Source organism: Opisthorchis viverrini, assembly GCF_000715545.1.
Source record: "Opisthorchis viverrini unplaced genomic scaffold opera_v5_21, whole genome shotgun sequence".
Lineage (NCBI taxonomy): Eukaryota > Metazoa > Platyhelminthes > Trematoda > Opisthorchiida > Opisthorchiidae > Opisthorchis > Opisthorchis viverrini.
In genome coordinates, this window is record NW_008751677.1 from 403,218 (window position 1) to 421,363 (window position 18,146).

The 18,146-nt window shown below is 44.2% G+C and overlaps 1 protein-coding gene across 1 annotated transcript in view; it reads left to right on the plus strand.

Annotated features, from left to right (window-relative positions):
- T265_01864 (hypothetical protein) overlaps positions 1–18,146 on the plus strand; it is a gene marked incomplete at both ends in the record, with an annotated part of 66,809 nt that overhangs the window by 31,351 nt on the left and 17,312 nt on the right. The window contains one exon of the mRNA XM_009165990.1: positions 3,791–3,889. Within this exon, the coding sequence (XP_009164254.1) occupies positions 3,791–3,889 (99 nt within the window). The remainder of the gene's footprint in view (positions 1–3,790; positions 3,890–18,146) is intronic.

The window sequence follows — 18,146 nt, forward strand, 5'->3', positions numbered from 1 at the left end:
CCAGCAAAGTCAGTCAGGGTGACAAGTTCCGCTACCGTGGATGCAGACCACGGAACTCAACTGACTGACAGTTAATGGAACTCGCAGAAATGACCCAACAGCGCAGTCAGTGGCACTCGTGCATTGAAGCTATCTCACGCGTGGCCAAAGAGGTGGACAGTGCATGACCTAACAGTGAAGTATGCGAACACTAACCAGCAAAGTCAGTCAGGGTGACAAGTTCCGCTACCGTGGATGCAGACCACGGAACTCAACTGACTGACAGTTAATGGAACTCGCAGAAATGACCCAACAGCGCAGTCAGTGGCACTCGTGCATTGAAGCTATCTCACTCAATGCGTGGCCAACCAGTTCCCGAACTAATTGAACATGTCATTGTTTCCAATGCTTGAATTTATTTTCCGCGGTCTCCTTTTTTTCCGGTGATCGAAACTGGGGCTGTTAGGCTTATCAACCTGCAATGTCCAATAGGCCTTCCTAACATACTAAAAGGCGATTTAGGTTGATCACACATTTAGCACGATTTGAACAAAGTAGCTGGACGAGAATCGACCCTTGTACTACCTTAAATATTAAAAAGCAGGATTTTAAATTTTTAGGCCGGACTTACGATAATTTTCCTCGTTTAAAAGGTTTTTGAGGTATTTCCAGCACTAAATTGCAAAAAATAGTAATTAAACGGTCACTAAAATTATAAAGTTGTTTTTGGAAACAGAATTATTTAATTCTGTACATGATTGGTTGATCGTTTGCAGATTCCAAGGAACTAAAACAACAAAGGCCATATTTGTAAAATGACTGAATTGTTTTCAAATAATTTACTCAACCAAATCCGCCATTTTAGTCCTCCTCTCTTGTACCAAGTTTTGCCCCAAGTTACCCGTGAAAGGAATTTCTGTCTGACTGGCTTTAAAAAGCTTTAGGTACGTTTTGACATAAACCTCATTTAAAAAAACGCAACTAGCACATTGTGCGCTTAAATATTTCGGCAGAAATCCTGAATAACAGCGTGTACCAGAATGTAGACACTATTGAAATTTAAAGCACAGGCTGTTACAGTGTGAACCTATTTGTGTCAACACCACCCGGAAAGGGGGGCCGGCGGATAACTCCTGACATTTTTTTCAAATATAGTAAAATTCGGGATATGTCGTAAGATTGGGGGATCGGTGTTTGGTTGATTAGGCATAGCCAATCAAAAATGGCCATCAAAAGTAGTATTTCGAACACGAGGATAAGACAATTGGTGGAAGTATCTACTAAGTAGGTTACGCTAATTAAATATGAGCATGTCTGAAGCGGGGTTGCTGCATGACTTCGGAACACCTGTACCTTTGGAATCCTTGTTTTGTAAACAAAACTCTGTTCGGTTTTCTCCGAGTGTGTTGGTTTTTAGTCGGATGTTTCTGGTGAGTGCGTGTACAATGGTCTCTCATGAAAGCTAGCCAGTCTTACTGCCTGTTCAACTCTCTCTGATGTGTGAACATGTGGTTGTCCTGTGGGACTGGTAAAGTGCGGGAAGCCTGCTTTTTGAGGTACTAAACCTTCACAGGTGCATAGTAGACAGCACCTATCGTACAAAGTTCCTACACATGCATTGATAGTATTCATCGGACTAGTTTATATACAGTTTTGTTTATTCTAATAGGTTTACACAAACTGTCCCCTTGATTACATGATTGCTGGTGTTAACGCTAGTATTTGTGATGTGCGCGTGAACTTGTGCCCCGATTCAACAAGGAGAAACAAGTCTTGCACAGTGTTGGTGAGGTCAATCACGCCTGACTGTCGTTGGTAGTCATCACCCAGAATGTAAGGTCTGGCTAGGGGCTGACTGTTTGCACCTCGTGTTTGTGTCAACTCTGCGTGTAAGCCACAACAGGGTCACAGGAGATCGATACAACCAAGACAGTGTAAACTCGTGCATCGAGCACACCTATGGATAAATAGAAGTGTGGAATTTAGCGAATATACACTCATTTGCAAACTAATTCGGGAGACTCACCTGAACCCCTGCTGAATCTATCGTTTGTGGTGTATCCAGGCAACTGAATGTGCTGCACCAGGCCGCCTCATGCTTCAGTCGCTACCTTATGATTTGTACATTACAAAGACGTACATGTATCGCGATATCTCGAATATCGTAGCGACTGAAACATGAGGCGGCCTGGTGCAGCTGTCTAGAAACATCACCAACGGGAGATTCAACTGGGTTCCAATTGAGTCGCTCGAAAAATGAAATTAGTTTGCAAATGAGTGTATATTAGCTAATTTCGTGCAATTAGGTTTTAAGTAGAACATAAGATTGACGGAAATCCGGGGACTGCGCCTACCTGATGAGCCCCAAGAAGGGCGAAACCGGGTCGTGAGCTGTCGACGAATTTTCAGCAACCTTATGAGTAGTACATTACAAAGTGTGGAATTTATTTCAGTCATATTCCAATACATCAAATTTCAAACGGTGGTATGACTTAGGATTTACGAGCTAATGATTTAGTGAATCTCTCACCGAGAAAAATATGACGTTTCTTTCGGGCCTATGAGCCACGAGACAGAAAACATGAATTGTGCGTGTGAAACAAAGTCAGCAACAAAGTTAGGGGGAACGTTAGGAACTCCAATCAAAGTGAAAATATATCTCTTCGAAACTCTGTTCGTACACAGTTATGACCGGTAGGTTTTCATTGGAACGATCTAGCTGGTAGATACTCGTCTCGGGTTTGGACTGAAGAGTAAATCGTAAAATGAAGTCTCCAAATTTATCCAGCGGCCAAATTTCAGAAACGTTTTGGTAACAAGAGGGGCACGTCAACTTGCGAAAGACGGTTTTGTGAACTGCCAAATGCATTCTGGTGCATGCCAAATCACTCATTCTGGTATGTGCTGACTCGCACTGGTAATGTAGCTCTTTACTGAATAGCATGATATCAAGAGAAACGGTGCGTCTGAAAATAGGAAGGCTTCTAGGTCAGATAGGAATGAAGACGGATACCTCCGAGTGGTCCTATTGTGTCGATTTCAAGAACAATGCGATTTTTTGAAAACTTGCTCACTAAAAGTTGAAGAGAAAATGAAATTCAAACGTTTTGCGGTCATCACCACTCGGCTTGTAAGACTGGAATTCCTGTGTACAATCTACCGTAAGCTGTGTTGCGGTCAATTGGATGAAATGTCGATTGAAATGGTAAGTTATTGGAAAAACTTTGCAGTTCATCGAGGACATTCCCCATTAGGCAATGTGTATAAAGCGGATAGATCCATTCACATCATCCGAAATCCTCTGGGGGCGAGATGGTTAGAGCGCTAATTTGCTGACCGAAAGGTCTGTGGTTCGAACCCGACCTCTGCCTCTCGACTTCCCCTGTCTAGGTTTGGGCAGCCTGGCAGTATCCTAGCCCTCGTGCAACCTTCGGATGGCGTGGCAGTTAGGCACCGAAAGGGTGCTACAGCTGAATGATTCATTCTTATTCCGAAAGACTCTAGGCTTAATTTGAGATGCCGATTGAAGTTTCGAAAGACTATCTTTAACTCGTTAATAAAATGACAAATGAATGGAGCTGTATGGCATAGCGTGGCAGTTAGGGACCGAAAGGGTGCTATAGCTGAATGATTCATTCTTATTCCGATTGAATTTTCGAAAGACTATCTTTAACTCGTTATTAAAATGACGAATGGATGGAGCTGTATGGCATGAAATTGTCATGTTTCCTTGGTTTTGAATTTTCGCGCTAAGTGCACCGCTTTAAATGACATTTTGCTAACGTATACATTTCTCGTTTCTGTAATGCAGCGATCCGGAGTGGTGGCTTGTGGAGCATACACATTCCGGTTTGACTGGCTACATCCCAGCATCGTACGTCGCTTTAGCGGACTCTGTCGAAGCTGAAGAGTGAGTTATATTTTGTGCGTTTACCTTTTTTGGAAATACTGGGTCCAACTGAATACAGCCAACTTCAAGATATCCATACGAGTTAGGTGTAGAATTGATTAATTCCCCCCTTTCACTCGCTTGACAAAGTGTTGTTTGTGATAGTCCGCGCCGAGGAACAGTCATAACTGAATAGGTACTAAATCCTGGTTACACAGGTCTCCATTGGTAGCGGAGGTTGACAGTGTTTCTTCTGACAGTCGCACACTTCTGTGTGTTTTCCAGTCTGGTTCAGTTGTATTACTTCTTTTTGAAGAATTGACAGTCCACGTATGTTTGTTTGCTTCGCCTGGATACGACATCCATCCATCCTCCACTGTGATTGGTGATTGGTGTCCAACCACCATTTGCCCGGTACGATTCGGCGTCCCAACTGCTTGATGGCTGGCAGTTTTGATTTAAGAGCAATCGTCTGATGTCCGAACAGCAATGTGACGGCGGTGACCATCTATACGAATGATCCGATCATCAAGTCCATCTTCCGAATGTGTCACAGGACGATGAGTCATCATCTTTCGCTTATTGTGTGCGTGTGTGTGATTCTCCAAGTTTCTTACCCCTGTTTCGTCATTTAGTGGCACATGGGGTCTGTCTGCACTCCGTCAATAGATTTCGTTGACTTGGCCACACCTGCAAAACTTGTCCCGCACGGCTACACTCAGATAGTGTTTGATCGTGTGTATGTTGGCGCGGTTGAGTCGGGTTCCGGAAAGCGGGTTTGGCTGGCTGCCAACCTGGCCTGCGTCGTCGCGCTGATCATCGCGCGACAACGAAGTCCACAATCAGTGTAGTTCGATGAACCAGGTTCGTTTACATGAACACATACGCACACGCTAAACCACACACATGTGGGTTACTTGATATCAAGCACGTTTGTTTGTATATACCGTTTAATTCTCATTGAAAAACACCGAGCTTTTCATCACTAGTTTCGAGTAGCTGGGGAAACATTTACAAAAATAAATTTTCATCTTACTTTGCAGTCCCAAGCTTCGATAAAAACTTCCCTTCATAGCCATTCCAAATAAAATTCGCTCATGTGTTTATTAAACAGTCATTCGTGCAGATTGATTTATTACAGTATCTCGTCATCACTCACTCATACATTTTGTACTCTTGGTAAATTTAAACAAACTCTATAGAAGTTCAATTAATTAAGAGCTAGGAAGTTGAAAGGATGGGACGTAGCTGAGTCCTGCCAAGCCACATTTTCAATCAAGGCAGGATCAAACTGCCTGAAAGACACTAAGGAAAGGGAGCTTTTGACAGTAAAAACACGGTCCTGTGTATCCCTACTGCGATTTGGTCACTTTCCTGTTCGTGGCGACTTCAAACTGGCCCAGTGGGCGATGTGGATTGCTGTCGCAGGAGCACGCGCATGCACAAAATTTTCGCCAGCGCTGAACTATGAAATTTTTCACAGGAATGTTACTCCAAGAAGACGTACGCTTAGACATGCTTTTTGGCAACGTTCTCGCTCAGCCAACTGTTTGAGTACCACAGGATCAAACAAATTTGTTGTTACTTGACGAGACAGGGATCTTTAAATTCTCGTCTGACATCAGGACAGTTGGCATATGCGAGTTGCAGATGTCTACTTTGATCTTGTATCTGGAGATCCCACTGCGCTCCTGTGATAAGCTTTATCCGACTAAATCGCCTTCTTTGTGCCGCCATACGTTTAAAGGCTTTCTTGACACTTCGTTGATGGACATTTTTAGTGAGAATAGCTTCATGTGTGATCGCAACAGCCAGTCAGAAAAGAACTTTATCAGGATATCTTTGCATTGTACTACTCTTAAGGTTGCTGAAAATCCATCGACAGCCCACGACCGGTTTCGCCTTTCTTGGGGCTCATCAGGTAGGCGCAGTCCCCGGGTTTCCGTCAACCTTATGTTCTACTTGAAACCAAATTGCACGAAATTAGCGAATATACACTCATTTGCAAACTTTATCAGGAGTTCATCAACTGGACGGTCGAGTCCTGTTGATAGTGAGTGGGTATTAACAACGCTCTTCTGACTATTTCGGTGAGCCTTCTATATTGGAAATTCGTCGTCAGGAGGCTTGGATGAAGCATCGGACGTGAAATTCGGGTGTTCTTGTTGAAATTAGTTTTGTGTTGTGGCAGAGTAACCATAGTAAATTCGGCGCTTTGGTTGCCACGGGTGACCAATATCAAGGGTTCCAAAGCTATAGAGCAAAATGTCGGTAGCTCAGGTAGCGTAGGTGGTCGTTGGCTTGTTCGCTAAGCTGGGCAATTCGATTGCAAACGTTTCATCACCAGTCGAGATGACATCATCAGTGCGTTGATAGGGAGCGTGGTTGTGTGAAGCGGTGTGTTAGTGGTTGTGCCCTAACTACCTAACTACGATCGATTGGCACCCCTTTGCAGTGAGAAGTATCGTGGATCCTGATTTGCAGGCGATCCTGGTAAAAAAACGCGGGAATTGTAGTTGTGGTGTGTATGTGTGTGTGTGTGTTCATGTGTCAAGTCTACAAGGTCAGGCTTACCCGCTAGACTCACTCCCACCGAAATGTGCTTGCGCTGCACTGCTCAACAACAGGTCGTTGCGTTCGATTGTCGTGCTCGTCGGTTTGTAAAGTCAGCCCTACCCAGAAGGATGACAAATCGTTCTTATTAATACATTCTTGGTGGATACAAGTCACTAGCACACCATCCCATATCCGTTCGTCAGACCAGAAGATGTGGCCCTGTTCACTATCGATCGACATATAACATAACAGCCAAATCTCCTTTTGGGCTTTTTTTATTTGATTGCTTCATTTGATGGGAACCTGTCTACGGCGCTTAAATGCATTCGAATGATGATGTTTGTATGTTTACCCTGAGTGGAAACTTTCGTACGAATGATTTATTTACCATGATTAGTCAAACAAGGTATCGTCAATGTATTCGAAAGGATTTACCGCTATCACGACCTTTTATTTTTAAAGCACTTGCGGTTCCGCGCACATTTAGGCTTTATCCTACCATCACTGCGTGGTATATTTTTGTGGCTTTTGTGCGCTTTTCGTTCTTGGCTTCGGATAGATTCTTCTCCATGCACATTTGAAGACGAATAATTTGTCGAGATGCACTCACACACACACGAATTTGGTTTCAACGAGACACTCATTTGGGCCCCAGCTGAATCGCTTGTTTGCGATGTTCCTAGACTAAATCAATTGGACAAAGTCTACTCCACGTTTTATTTGTCATGAAGTTCGAGAAATTGCACTACATTTTCTCATCATCATAATGTTGGGGCAAAACAGTCGACAGCTCAAGACTGGTTTCGCCCTTCTTAGCGATCGTCAGGCACGCCAGTGAGAGAGTAGTTCACAAAGCGCATAGACTTTGCATTCAAGTAGTACATAAATTCGACAGAAATCTGGTGACATCGTTTATTTTTCGACCACAAGAAAGGCGAAACAGTTTGTGGGCTGTCGCAGATTTTCACGACTAAGCTGTTCCTCGCTGGGGGTCAGCTTAGGGTAGTCTGTTGATTCACGGATCGTACGACAGCATTTCGATTGAAGTTCAGGTGAGGGACGTCACAGTGAAACGCGAGTCTAATCGTTCGAACTTTTTGTGCGTACTTCTAGTGATGAGTGATATTCCAATGTTTAAGGGGTCTTATCTTGACATACGTGCCTTAAGATGAAGCTTAAATGGTTGGAGTGCCAAGCTATGCGTTCTAAAAGGGTTTCTTTTGGATGTCAGATATGCCTGCAAATCTATCATTCTCCTTGAGAGTCTAGACATTTGGTGTAACAAACAGTTAGTGAAAGTGTGTGATACAGGAGAAACCAACCACGGCGCGAATAATTTGCTGGTAGATAATTTGTGGTGTTCATTTAACGTTTTTCTTGATAAGGCCCTATACTGTATTCATATAAGCTGTTTAGAGGGTCCGTGAAATGCGTGACCTAAACGCAAGTCTCTGAGGGATAGGTGCAAACCGCTCAGCCCCTCCCCTCATTACCGGTTGAATACTGTAGCACCTGAGCAACCATCACTTTTATGCATCTTGAAGTAAAGGCTCCTCGAAGGGAAGACTGGATAGAGTGTGGAACATAAAAGTCATCTAAAAAGGCTTATGTGATGCCTGTGACAATTACTGTGTCGATCAGATTTAATCTACCAGCCTATAAGAACTAAAGGACTTCCAGGTAACTGGGCTCCTGGAACTGTGCATTACGAATATACAAGTATCGCGATATCTCGAATATCGTAGCGACTGAAACATGAGGCGGCCTGATGCAGCACATTCAGTTGCCAGGACACATCACAAACGAGAGATTCAGTTGGGTTCCAGGTGAGTCTCTCGAAAAACCAAATTAGTTTGCAAATGAGTGTACATTCGCTACCTGGGGAACCACTTAGCAGAACGAGACCAATCCAGTCGGAGACATGTAGCTTGTCTGAAGGGAATGAGACCACGGCACAAATGGAGTTCCTAACAGTCCATTCAAGCTGGGCGAATTCTGCTTCTGAATCAACCAACCATACTATAAATATCGTATATTCTACTAAAGTTTAGGATCCACTTGACTGCACACTGAGGATGCCCCCTTAGTTGGTGACGAGATGTTTGCAGTCCAAATGTCCAGCTTGACGAACAGATCAAAAGCCAGCAAAAACACCCGACCATGACTTGCCAGATACTTATCAGAGTCCGAGAGAGCCCCGAATCTGCTTAGCAGAAACCCACGGTTCGGATCGCGGCTTGGACTGTAGCCTACTGCGATTTAAGCCCAAATGGTTTGAGCGCGGATTTACTGACCCGAAGGTCCATGGTTCGAATCCGACCTATGCCTCTCAACTTCGGCTCGGGCAAACTGACATTATCCCAGCCCTCGTGCCTCCTATGGGTGGCAGGCAGTTAGGTCCCGAAAGGATGCTACGGCTGAAAGATTTAGGCCTAAACAACCTGCCAGTCTCCCGGTAGTCGTGCCTTCTTCGATTTCTGTAACAGCTATGCACCCAGTGCATGACACGCTTGAACAGTCAGGCTGTCTAATTGTTATTCATATGTATATCACGGTTTAGTCTGGGAACTGACCAGAAAGAATGTATGCAAAAAATTTTCCGTCTCATCCACATCCTGTCTTGTCTCGTCCAAAGCTGTAGTGTGTAAGCATTGCGACCAGACGAATGAAGGCGTCAGTCCTTTGGCATTCTTCAGTAAGCAATTCGCCAAAGATTTTGGGAATCACAAACCTATCGGTTCTCTTGCAATCAAGCAATAGACTGGTGGAAGCCCGAATACTACAGATGGTCTACCCATTTGACATTCATCTTGCAAAGGTCCCGTTGGGTTGAACGAGTCATTTTAAAACTAAGTGTATCAATGTTACCACTCGGCTGAACTTCGCTCAACGCACATGTTCGTCTTACAGCTTTTAGTTTAAATTTTACTGTTCATATCGTTTTCAAGTATACAAAACATCTGACTATCTTGTACTTTATAGTATGATAAACCGATATATTGTACACAAGGTCGCACTGCACCTTCTTACCGTCAGACTAAGCAATTGTAAAAAATAAAGTAATTACAAATATATCGGCGTTTCTATGAGCGATTCTCATTAGCCAACGATGACTTGTCATTACATGCCCCATATAGTTAATCTCAGCAACACTGAGGATCATTCCTTCCCCCAGGCGTGAGAAGTACCCTGTTTTATTTGAACAAAAGGAAAATAATGGTATGGGTAGAACCTTTTTCGACTGCAGAATATGTACGCGTTCGCTAGGCGGTAAAAATCAGACAATCGTTCACAATGCTTGGTGATTTGGTTATCGCACATCATTAACTGTATTCTACTGGAAACATCACAAACGAGAGATTCAGCTGGGTTCCAGGTGAACCTCTCGCAAAACTAAATTTGTTTGCAAATGAGTGTATTTCGCTACTTTCGTGCAATTTGGTTTCAAATAGAACATAAGGTTGACGGAGACTCGGGGACCGCGCCTACCTGAAGAGACGAATTTTCAGCAACCTTCTGAGTAGTGCAATAAAATATATACATGTATCGCGATATTTCGAATATCGTAGCGACTGAAACATGAGGTGGCCTGGTGCAGCACACTCAGTTGCCTGGAAATGTCACAAAGGATAGATTTAGCTGGGTTCCATGTGAGTCTCTCGCGAAACCAATATAGTTTGCAAATGAGTTTATTCCGCTTTATTCTACGGTATTCACTGTCGATTAGATAAGGCAAAGTGCATGACTTTCTTTATTGATGATGATTTATTATGATTCAACACTACTGATCCGGTATTCCCTACGGACTCGCGTAATACTCGTTCGCTAGACCATCCGAGAGTGAAACAGCTTCCCAGGTAGATAAATTTGCCTACTAACTGCGTGACAACGCTTGATGTGGTTAACTCAGACGAGAGCCTCCCGAAGACCTTCACACATCCGAGTTGACGTCTGTATCGCGATATTTCGAATATCGTAGCGACTGAAACATGAGGTGGCCTGGTGCAGCACACTCAGTTGCCTGGAAATGTCACAAAGGATAGATTTAGCTGGGTTCCATGTGAGTCTCTCGCGAAACCAATATAGTTTGCAAATGAGTTTATTCCGCTTTATTCTACGGTATTCACTGTCGATTAGATAAGGCAAAGTGCATGACTTTCTTTATTGATGATGATTTATTATGATTCAACACTACTGATCCGGTATTCCCTACGGACTCGCGTAATACTCGTTCGCTAGACCATCCGAGAGTGAAACAGCTTCCCAGGTAGATAAATTTGCCTACTAACTGCGTGACAACGCTTGATGTGGTTAACTCAGACGAGAGCCTCCCGAAGACCTTCACACATCCGTGGGAGTTGACGTCAAGACCTAATGGAGGACATCTTTGTTCCAGAGACATTGACAAAGTACCTGATGGTCCAGGGAGTCGAAAACAGCCTTCAAGTCGAGGAGAAAATAGCCTTCAAGTCGAGGGAGACAACCACTTTTGATCTACGGAAGCAGTGTCGCCGTTCCAGAACCTGTACGGGTGCGAAAATTTCATCAATACATCCTCTTACAGAGCAAAACCAAGCTTGGCTTTCATGGATCTGTCCCTCAGTCCGTTCGGTCAACATTCGAAGAATGTGAGCAGGGAGGACCTTCGACACCACAGATACCAGGCTAATGCCACTGGTCTACACACAGCGTCCGCTTAACCCTTTTGAAGTTAAGGACAACTGTCGACACGCTCCATTCTGGAGGTACTATCCCTTTGCTTCACATCACACCAATCAGCTTTTTTAGATAGGTTACCAGGGATTATCCGCCTTCTTTGAACAAGAATCGATAAGTATCGAGCGGTTCTGGTGTCCTTTCACATTTCACTACGGATATCTCGTACTTCATTTCTTCATCCGACGGGTGATTAAGTTTTCCATTCCATTTACCCGTATGTACCAACACAAGAGACTGTTTTGCGGGGGGTCAGCTAAACTGCTTTCGAAGTGTTGGGCACTTCCTTCCAGTTGAGTAAATTAATGAGCCGCGTTTTCCATTTATAGTTTCACTGACTCTTGCTTTCCCAGGGCCAGTCGATCGTATCAATTGATGCAGGACATGCAGGTTTCTGGTAGCAAAAGCCTTCTATATCTCCACCAGGTCACTCGGTCCTTTCTCAAGCTTTTCAATATTTGGAGTTTGAGGGATTTGCGTGCGTCTTTGTACTCGTTGCCTGACATCATTCAGGACTAGCGATCTCGGCGGTATCCAGTGGTCATTTGATTTTATCGAAGAAGTCACACAGACAGCGCGAAACGCCATAGCTCATTTCACATTTCGCCACACGCGATCCACGTGGACGCTTCAATCACCATAGATAACTGTTGAGTTAGCTCAGAACCATACTGTTGAGCTATGGTAGTTCTTCGAAGATGGTGGATTGGCATGCTGCAGTGCAAGGGACTGAAGGATTACGAACTGTCAGGCATGCACCCACTATAGCGTATGCTCCAGAAGGATAGACAGTTCAGAATTGTGACTCCCCACCGGTTACTGATGGCCAAGTGATCTAACTGGGCCCACGGTTGGTTTGTACTTGCTGGCTAGAAATAGTTCATAATCAGAACAAAACTGGAGTGGTCGCTCTCCCTTGTCGACTCCAGATCGACCGCCCAAATGTGATTCCAAGGAGCTCAGGCGAACGACTTGAGCCTTCGTATTGTCTGCAGGGATCACAGTGCTAGCACTTCTTGCTTGATTACTGAGACTGGATAACTGTTGGTAAAAAGCATCCTTCTCAACGTCAGAACTGTGTTCCGTTGTGACATAAGTCGACACAACAAACAGGTACCGTAGACAGGCATTGAGCTTTATTGAGCTTGCTAACTGGAGGGATTAATTCCAGCAAACAGCGTTCAGATCTGGGGTTTGTGCAGCTCGGCCATATTTCTCCCGAGTCGTCCCTTTTGGAGACTCACGAAGAGAGAAATTCGAAAGAGTTGAGTTCGTCCTTCGCGTTTTGAGGTGCATAACTACTCTTGGATCCTGCATGCATGTTTCGCAGACACAGGATACATCAACTTTAAGGGAGTATGAGGCTACAACGATCATTGTTCGTTTGCCAGTATGTGATATACATTGGTCACTCTGACAGAGATGAAGCATCCGTTAGGCTGGTCCACACCCTTTGCCGTTCACCTTCGACTAAATCAGCGAATGATTCTATTTTAGAGGGAGATTATACGGATGAGAGAATTTTCGTAGCATTCTGAACTCTGTCCTAATACTGGAATGTCACGTGTCCACGCAAGTAAGATTGGAAGGTGGACCCACTTCCTTAAAACACACCGTAATCTGTAGTGATACTGTAGTTGTCCAAACCAAACCAAAACCTTGTTACGTGATTTAAACACAATCAGGATATCGGTAACAGAGCTTACTCGTCTTGTAGGAAACTTGGGAAACTTTTTCGGTCACCAACATGGTAAGATGACTCCCTTGTGAGTAGTTTCCTTTATGAAAATATACTGCGATATCTCGAATGTCGTTCCAACTNGAGGCGGCCTGTGTGCAGCACATCCAGTTGTAGAATATCATAAACGAGAGATTCGGTTGAGTCTCTCGTGAAAACCAAATTGATTTGAAAATGAGTGTATTTCTCGAAAACAGTCCAATTTGTGTTCAAGTAGAACATGAGGTTGATGGAAACTCGGGAACTGCGCCTACCTGATGAGCCCCAAGAAGGGTGAAATCGGTCGTGGGCTGTGGAAGAGTTTTCAGTAACCTTGTGAGTAATTTTATTGATGAAAGTCAAGATGACGTTTTTGACTCGTTCAGTTGTTTTGGTTTCTCATCACTGGCCAGCAGGAGTCACAGGTTGCTCACTGTTTTTTTAAGCGATTCAAAACTAGTCGGAGATGTTACTGTCAATCTTGCGAGGATATTTTTTGGAAAACCTGACACTCAGTGCAGTGTCATGAAAGCGTGCTCTTTCGTGTTCCTCGTCAGCCGGCTCCCGGCTGTTCATTCTTTCATCCACGCCTCCAACTACAGGAGTGAATACACCAGCAACAAACTTCGTTTGCATAAAACCAATTAACCTTAGTCTCAAGGGGCTTACCAACAAAATTAAAAAGGTACATGTTTATCTTTTCTTTTTCAACTCAAGAATCCGTTGGCTTCACCGTGTGGGGTTCAGAGTAGAGTATCTTAGCTTCATGTTTTGAGCACCATAAGTCATTTTTTATTCATTGTTCATTGGTGGCAGGGTTGTCCGAGAGGCGTTTGAAGTTAATGAGGGAGACCAAAAAAGACGGCATGTGATGTGGCGCCTTTTGATGTATGATGGCCGACAGCTGTTAACGCCTACGCTGAATTTAAGCATCTAAGCTTGCCTGACTGAAGACCATGTTGAATTGGTCGCAGATTGTTGGACAGGTGACCTCATTTCACATAAGAGTGGCTGTCAGATAGACTTGTAAAGGATGCCGACAGAGGTTCCAGTCAGAAACGGCAGCTTGACTGACTAATCTTCAGTTGTATTTTTCATAAAGGAAACTACTCACAATGTTGCTGAAAACTCTTCGACAGCCCACGACCGGTTTCGCCCTTTTGTGGGGCTCATCAGGTAGGCGCAGTTCCCGAGTTCCGTCAACCGAATGATCTACTTGAACTCAAATTATACTTTTTTCGAGAAATACACTCATTTTCAAATCAGTTTGGTTTTCACGAGAGACTCAACCGAATCTCTCGTTTATGATATTCTACAACTGGATGTGCTGCACACAGGCCGCCTCATGATTTAGTTGCATGCAAGAGGTGATGCTTGCTAATTTGAGTGCATCGGAGTTCGACCTCTCATTAGACACTACATCATACCCAGTCATCGAAAAAGTCACGAATTTGAAAGCCTATCGCTTCAGGCTGGACTTTGTTAAAGGTTCGTTCCTGATGCCTTTCATTGTGTTCACTGGGAGCAACATTCATGAGAACCTGTCACTGGTGAATACATCTCGGACCAATCATATTCTGGGATCGCCACGTGTTCAGCATGATGTCTCACTGATAAAGTCTGAAGATTGAAATTAATTTTTTTTAATGTGCACGCATTCCCTACCTGGAGTTAGGAACTGCTGAGTCGGTTACGTCATTTCTCAAGCGCTTGCATGTAGCCCTAATATATTCAAACGGTACAACCGGTTGTTATCACATTGGCTGATGCCATATTGAGTACGAGGCACCTTTTGTTCGGTTGGAATCAAACCACAAGCTTTTTGCGTACTTTGTATTTAATGATTTTTTGATGTTTTACCAACGTCAAATCAGTCATCGCCTTAATTTTAATGGATATAGGCTCAGTGATGAACTTCTAGACTTGAAAGTGCACCTAATTCCGTTATTCGGTAACAACTCATCAAGTAGCTGCCAGAAGGGGCTCCATTCTGTTACAAGTCTTAAAACACGAGACCAGTGGCTGTCAAGCTATCTACCCTGTTCGACCAAGTGGACCATAGGATACCTGCTAGTTCTGCGGTCACAACATCCTGTTTTTTTTAACATTAGGTTTATGTCTACCGTTTCTGGGTAAGTCATTTCCAGTCTGAACCCTACGCACACATGAGCAGCGGCACTGGTTACCAGCCGACTATTTGTTTTTGTCCGAGTTGGATTGTTCACTTTCTTCTCCCCATGGATAATCCACGAGCACCGCTGTGGGCAAGTAAGCCCGGCGCTGCGTCATACGGTGCACATACATGGTCCTCTCAGGCTCGCGAATCCGAAACAGTCAACTGATAATCGCCATGTCAACCTGTCTTATGTACCGACACGATGGTATGGTCAGCCGCTGATGAATAACTGTTGTTTTAAACCACACTTTGATTTACCATGACTAATGCTGTCTAGGTCACGGCGTTCAGCCCGGTTTGTTTCCAGTTCTACTAAGTGCTGTCTGACAAGTTCAACGTCAGTTGCCGACTTTGTGGCGGTTCGTTCTGTGCGTTTACGGAACAACATTCTTTCTAGAGGAGACATTTTGAAACGTTTTTTTTTGGGATCAAATAAGGTCGTTCGAGATGCCGCTAGGTTTGGATGTTATTTGGGACACAGTACACAAGAGGGATGGCAAGTCCTCAATATGCCGGTCGCGGAAAGTGGATATATCCTCTGCCAACCTTACCTGTAGAAGGAGGGCGAGATGATCCGAGCGCGAATTTACTGACCGGAAGGTCCGTGGTTCGAACCCGACCTCTGCCTCTCGACTTCCCCTGTCTAGGCTTGGCCAACCTTGCAGTAGCCCAACCCCCGTGCAACTTTCGGGTGACATGGCAGTTAGGCACCGAAAGGGTGCTACAGCTGAACGATTTCTTTCAACTGTACAGAAAACCAAGTCTAAGCGCGTAAACGAGTGTAATTTACGAATTTCGTGCACCTTGCGCTCAAGTATGGCATACGGCTGATGGAAGAGCTCTGAGAGTGCGCCCACCTGATGATCCCCAACTTGGGCGAAACCGGTTCTGGCATTTCGAAGGGTTCGGAGGAACTTTACGAGTAGTGGCTTGCTTCTAAACATTGCATTACGATATCTCCAACTGACACGTGACGTGTCCATGTGTGTGACATTGAGATGTCAAGTGCCATTATAAACGAGAGATTCGACTGCATTCACTTGAGTCTCCCCTCGAAACCTCATTGATGTCCAAATATGTTATTTCGTCTGAATGGAACACCTGTGAAGCTGAGTGCACTTCACTTTCAGCATTCCATACACTTTGAAATTTCCAAGGTTTACTTTTCTATCAGAGAACAGTATGGTACAATAGTCTGTGTGTAACGTGTGCTTCATGCCTGCTCTAAACGTCCACTCGCCTCACGTGATCGTTCGCACATCCTTTTAAACGAAAGGGTAATTGTGGTTATCCTGGAAGTCGAAGGTCCCAAAGCAAAGACACCGACCGAGCCAGCCGACACACAAGAAACGATGTCTTCCTCAGTACACCTGAAGTATTTCGATAGTGGATATGAGTACGAATGCAGAAAATATTGGATATGGTGGAAAATTATAAGCTTAGAAACTGTTAACCTGCAGTACAACACGAGAAAACTCAAACTAGGGGTCAGTTCCAATCTTTGATTAGCTCATATTTCTGTTGGTCATTATTGACTCCTGCGAAGCTCTTAGTGAATTCGTAAAATCCAAATTAGCTTGTAAATGAAGCTATTTAAAAATTTGGTTTCAAGTAGAACATACGGTTGACGGAAACCCGGGGACTGCGCCTTCCTGATGAGCCCCAAAAAGGGCGAAACCGGAATGAATGAGTACACTTCAAACACTGTCTAAATACTCAACGCCCTCATGTTGGACAGTTATTGCAAACTAGCGTAATACGCAGTTGCACTGGGAACCCAACTGGAAAGTGTCGATGGGCGGGACAACAGGTCACGATTCGCTGGGTCAGAAGGTCTGAATTGGATCTGAGAGATGATGTATGTCTCAAGGGATGAAGCAAAATATACACAGTGATTTTTGTCGGTTCGTGTGCATGACACCGGTTGATCGACTTGGTGCTTTGGCTAACAGCGCAATTTCTACTCTTCGGCTGCTCGCAGTGGAGGCCAAACGGGAAAGTTCGGAGTAAAATTCAACGATGCACAGCGACTTGGCTGGGTTGGCCGTTTAGAGATGCCCACCTCGTTTGCAGCCGTTACCTCTCGGATCAGTTCCCAGCAATGAGTTTCATTACCGACTGGAAGCTCAGGTTATTTCCCCTCATATGATAAAACTACATGTCAGTACACTTTCGTCCAAATAAGTGCGTCTTGAATGAGAAAAATTGACCAAAAGTTGTATCAGAATGCTGTTGGTTACGTTTACAAGCTTTCCAACCGCGCAGATCTTTCATCTTACGGGGCTGAGATGTTGTCATCCAAATACTCATGAGGTTTCTTAAAATCCAGACTACTCAAATGTCTTCATCGACTTTGCATGTGGTGTCAAACTGAAGAAAATCTGTTTCGGGATCTCAAGTGTCGTTTCAAGTGAAGCGCAAAGCAAAATATGACTCAATTATTCAACCGGTGAGGACTATTTTGATTTGTGAATGAGCGTTTGCAAGGCCGGAACTTTCACAAGCGTACGAAGAGGACAGTAACGGTACTCATCCAACTGTTCCGTCAGCTGTTCGCATAGTCAGTTCATGGTTAGGACGTGGAAATCGACACGTTTCCACACAAGCGAAAATACATCTGTCAAAGTTCACTTCGGGATAAGGTGAAGATTTGAATCGCAACTTTACTGGCCTTAACGGGACAAGCCAAACCTAGCGTGAAGGTTTTTCAATGTTGTTCGAGGTTGTCGTTCAAGGCTGTTTAAACAAATTAGGCCCGAAGCACCGAATCATCGTGCAGATGTATATTTTTACTATGCTTTCGCTTCGTTTGTTTGTAGGCAAGCGGAGTGGTTAAGTGGATGGCACACAATATAACCTTGGAGCATTTGTGTACTGTTATGGGATTCGTGGGAAGTATAAAGCTATGTAATTCAGTATATGGAGAGGGCTAGCGAACATACTTCTTGGATAACACTTTAGTGGCGACGGGTGACCTTCACTCGACACCAGTCGTACTGTAAGACAACGCTTACCCAAAAAGTCATCTATGGAGTATTGCTTTTTGTCCTCCCCCAGCACCATCTTGCCAGCGTTGCGGGACAAGGGTCGAATGTGGTTTAGTTTGTCTCTAG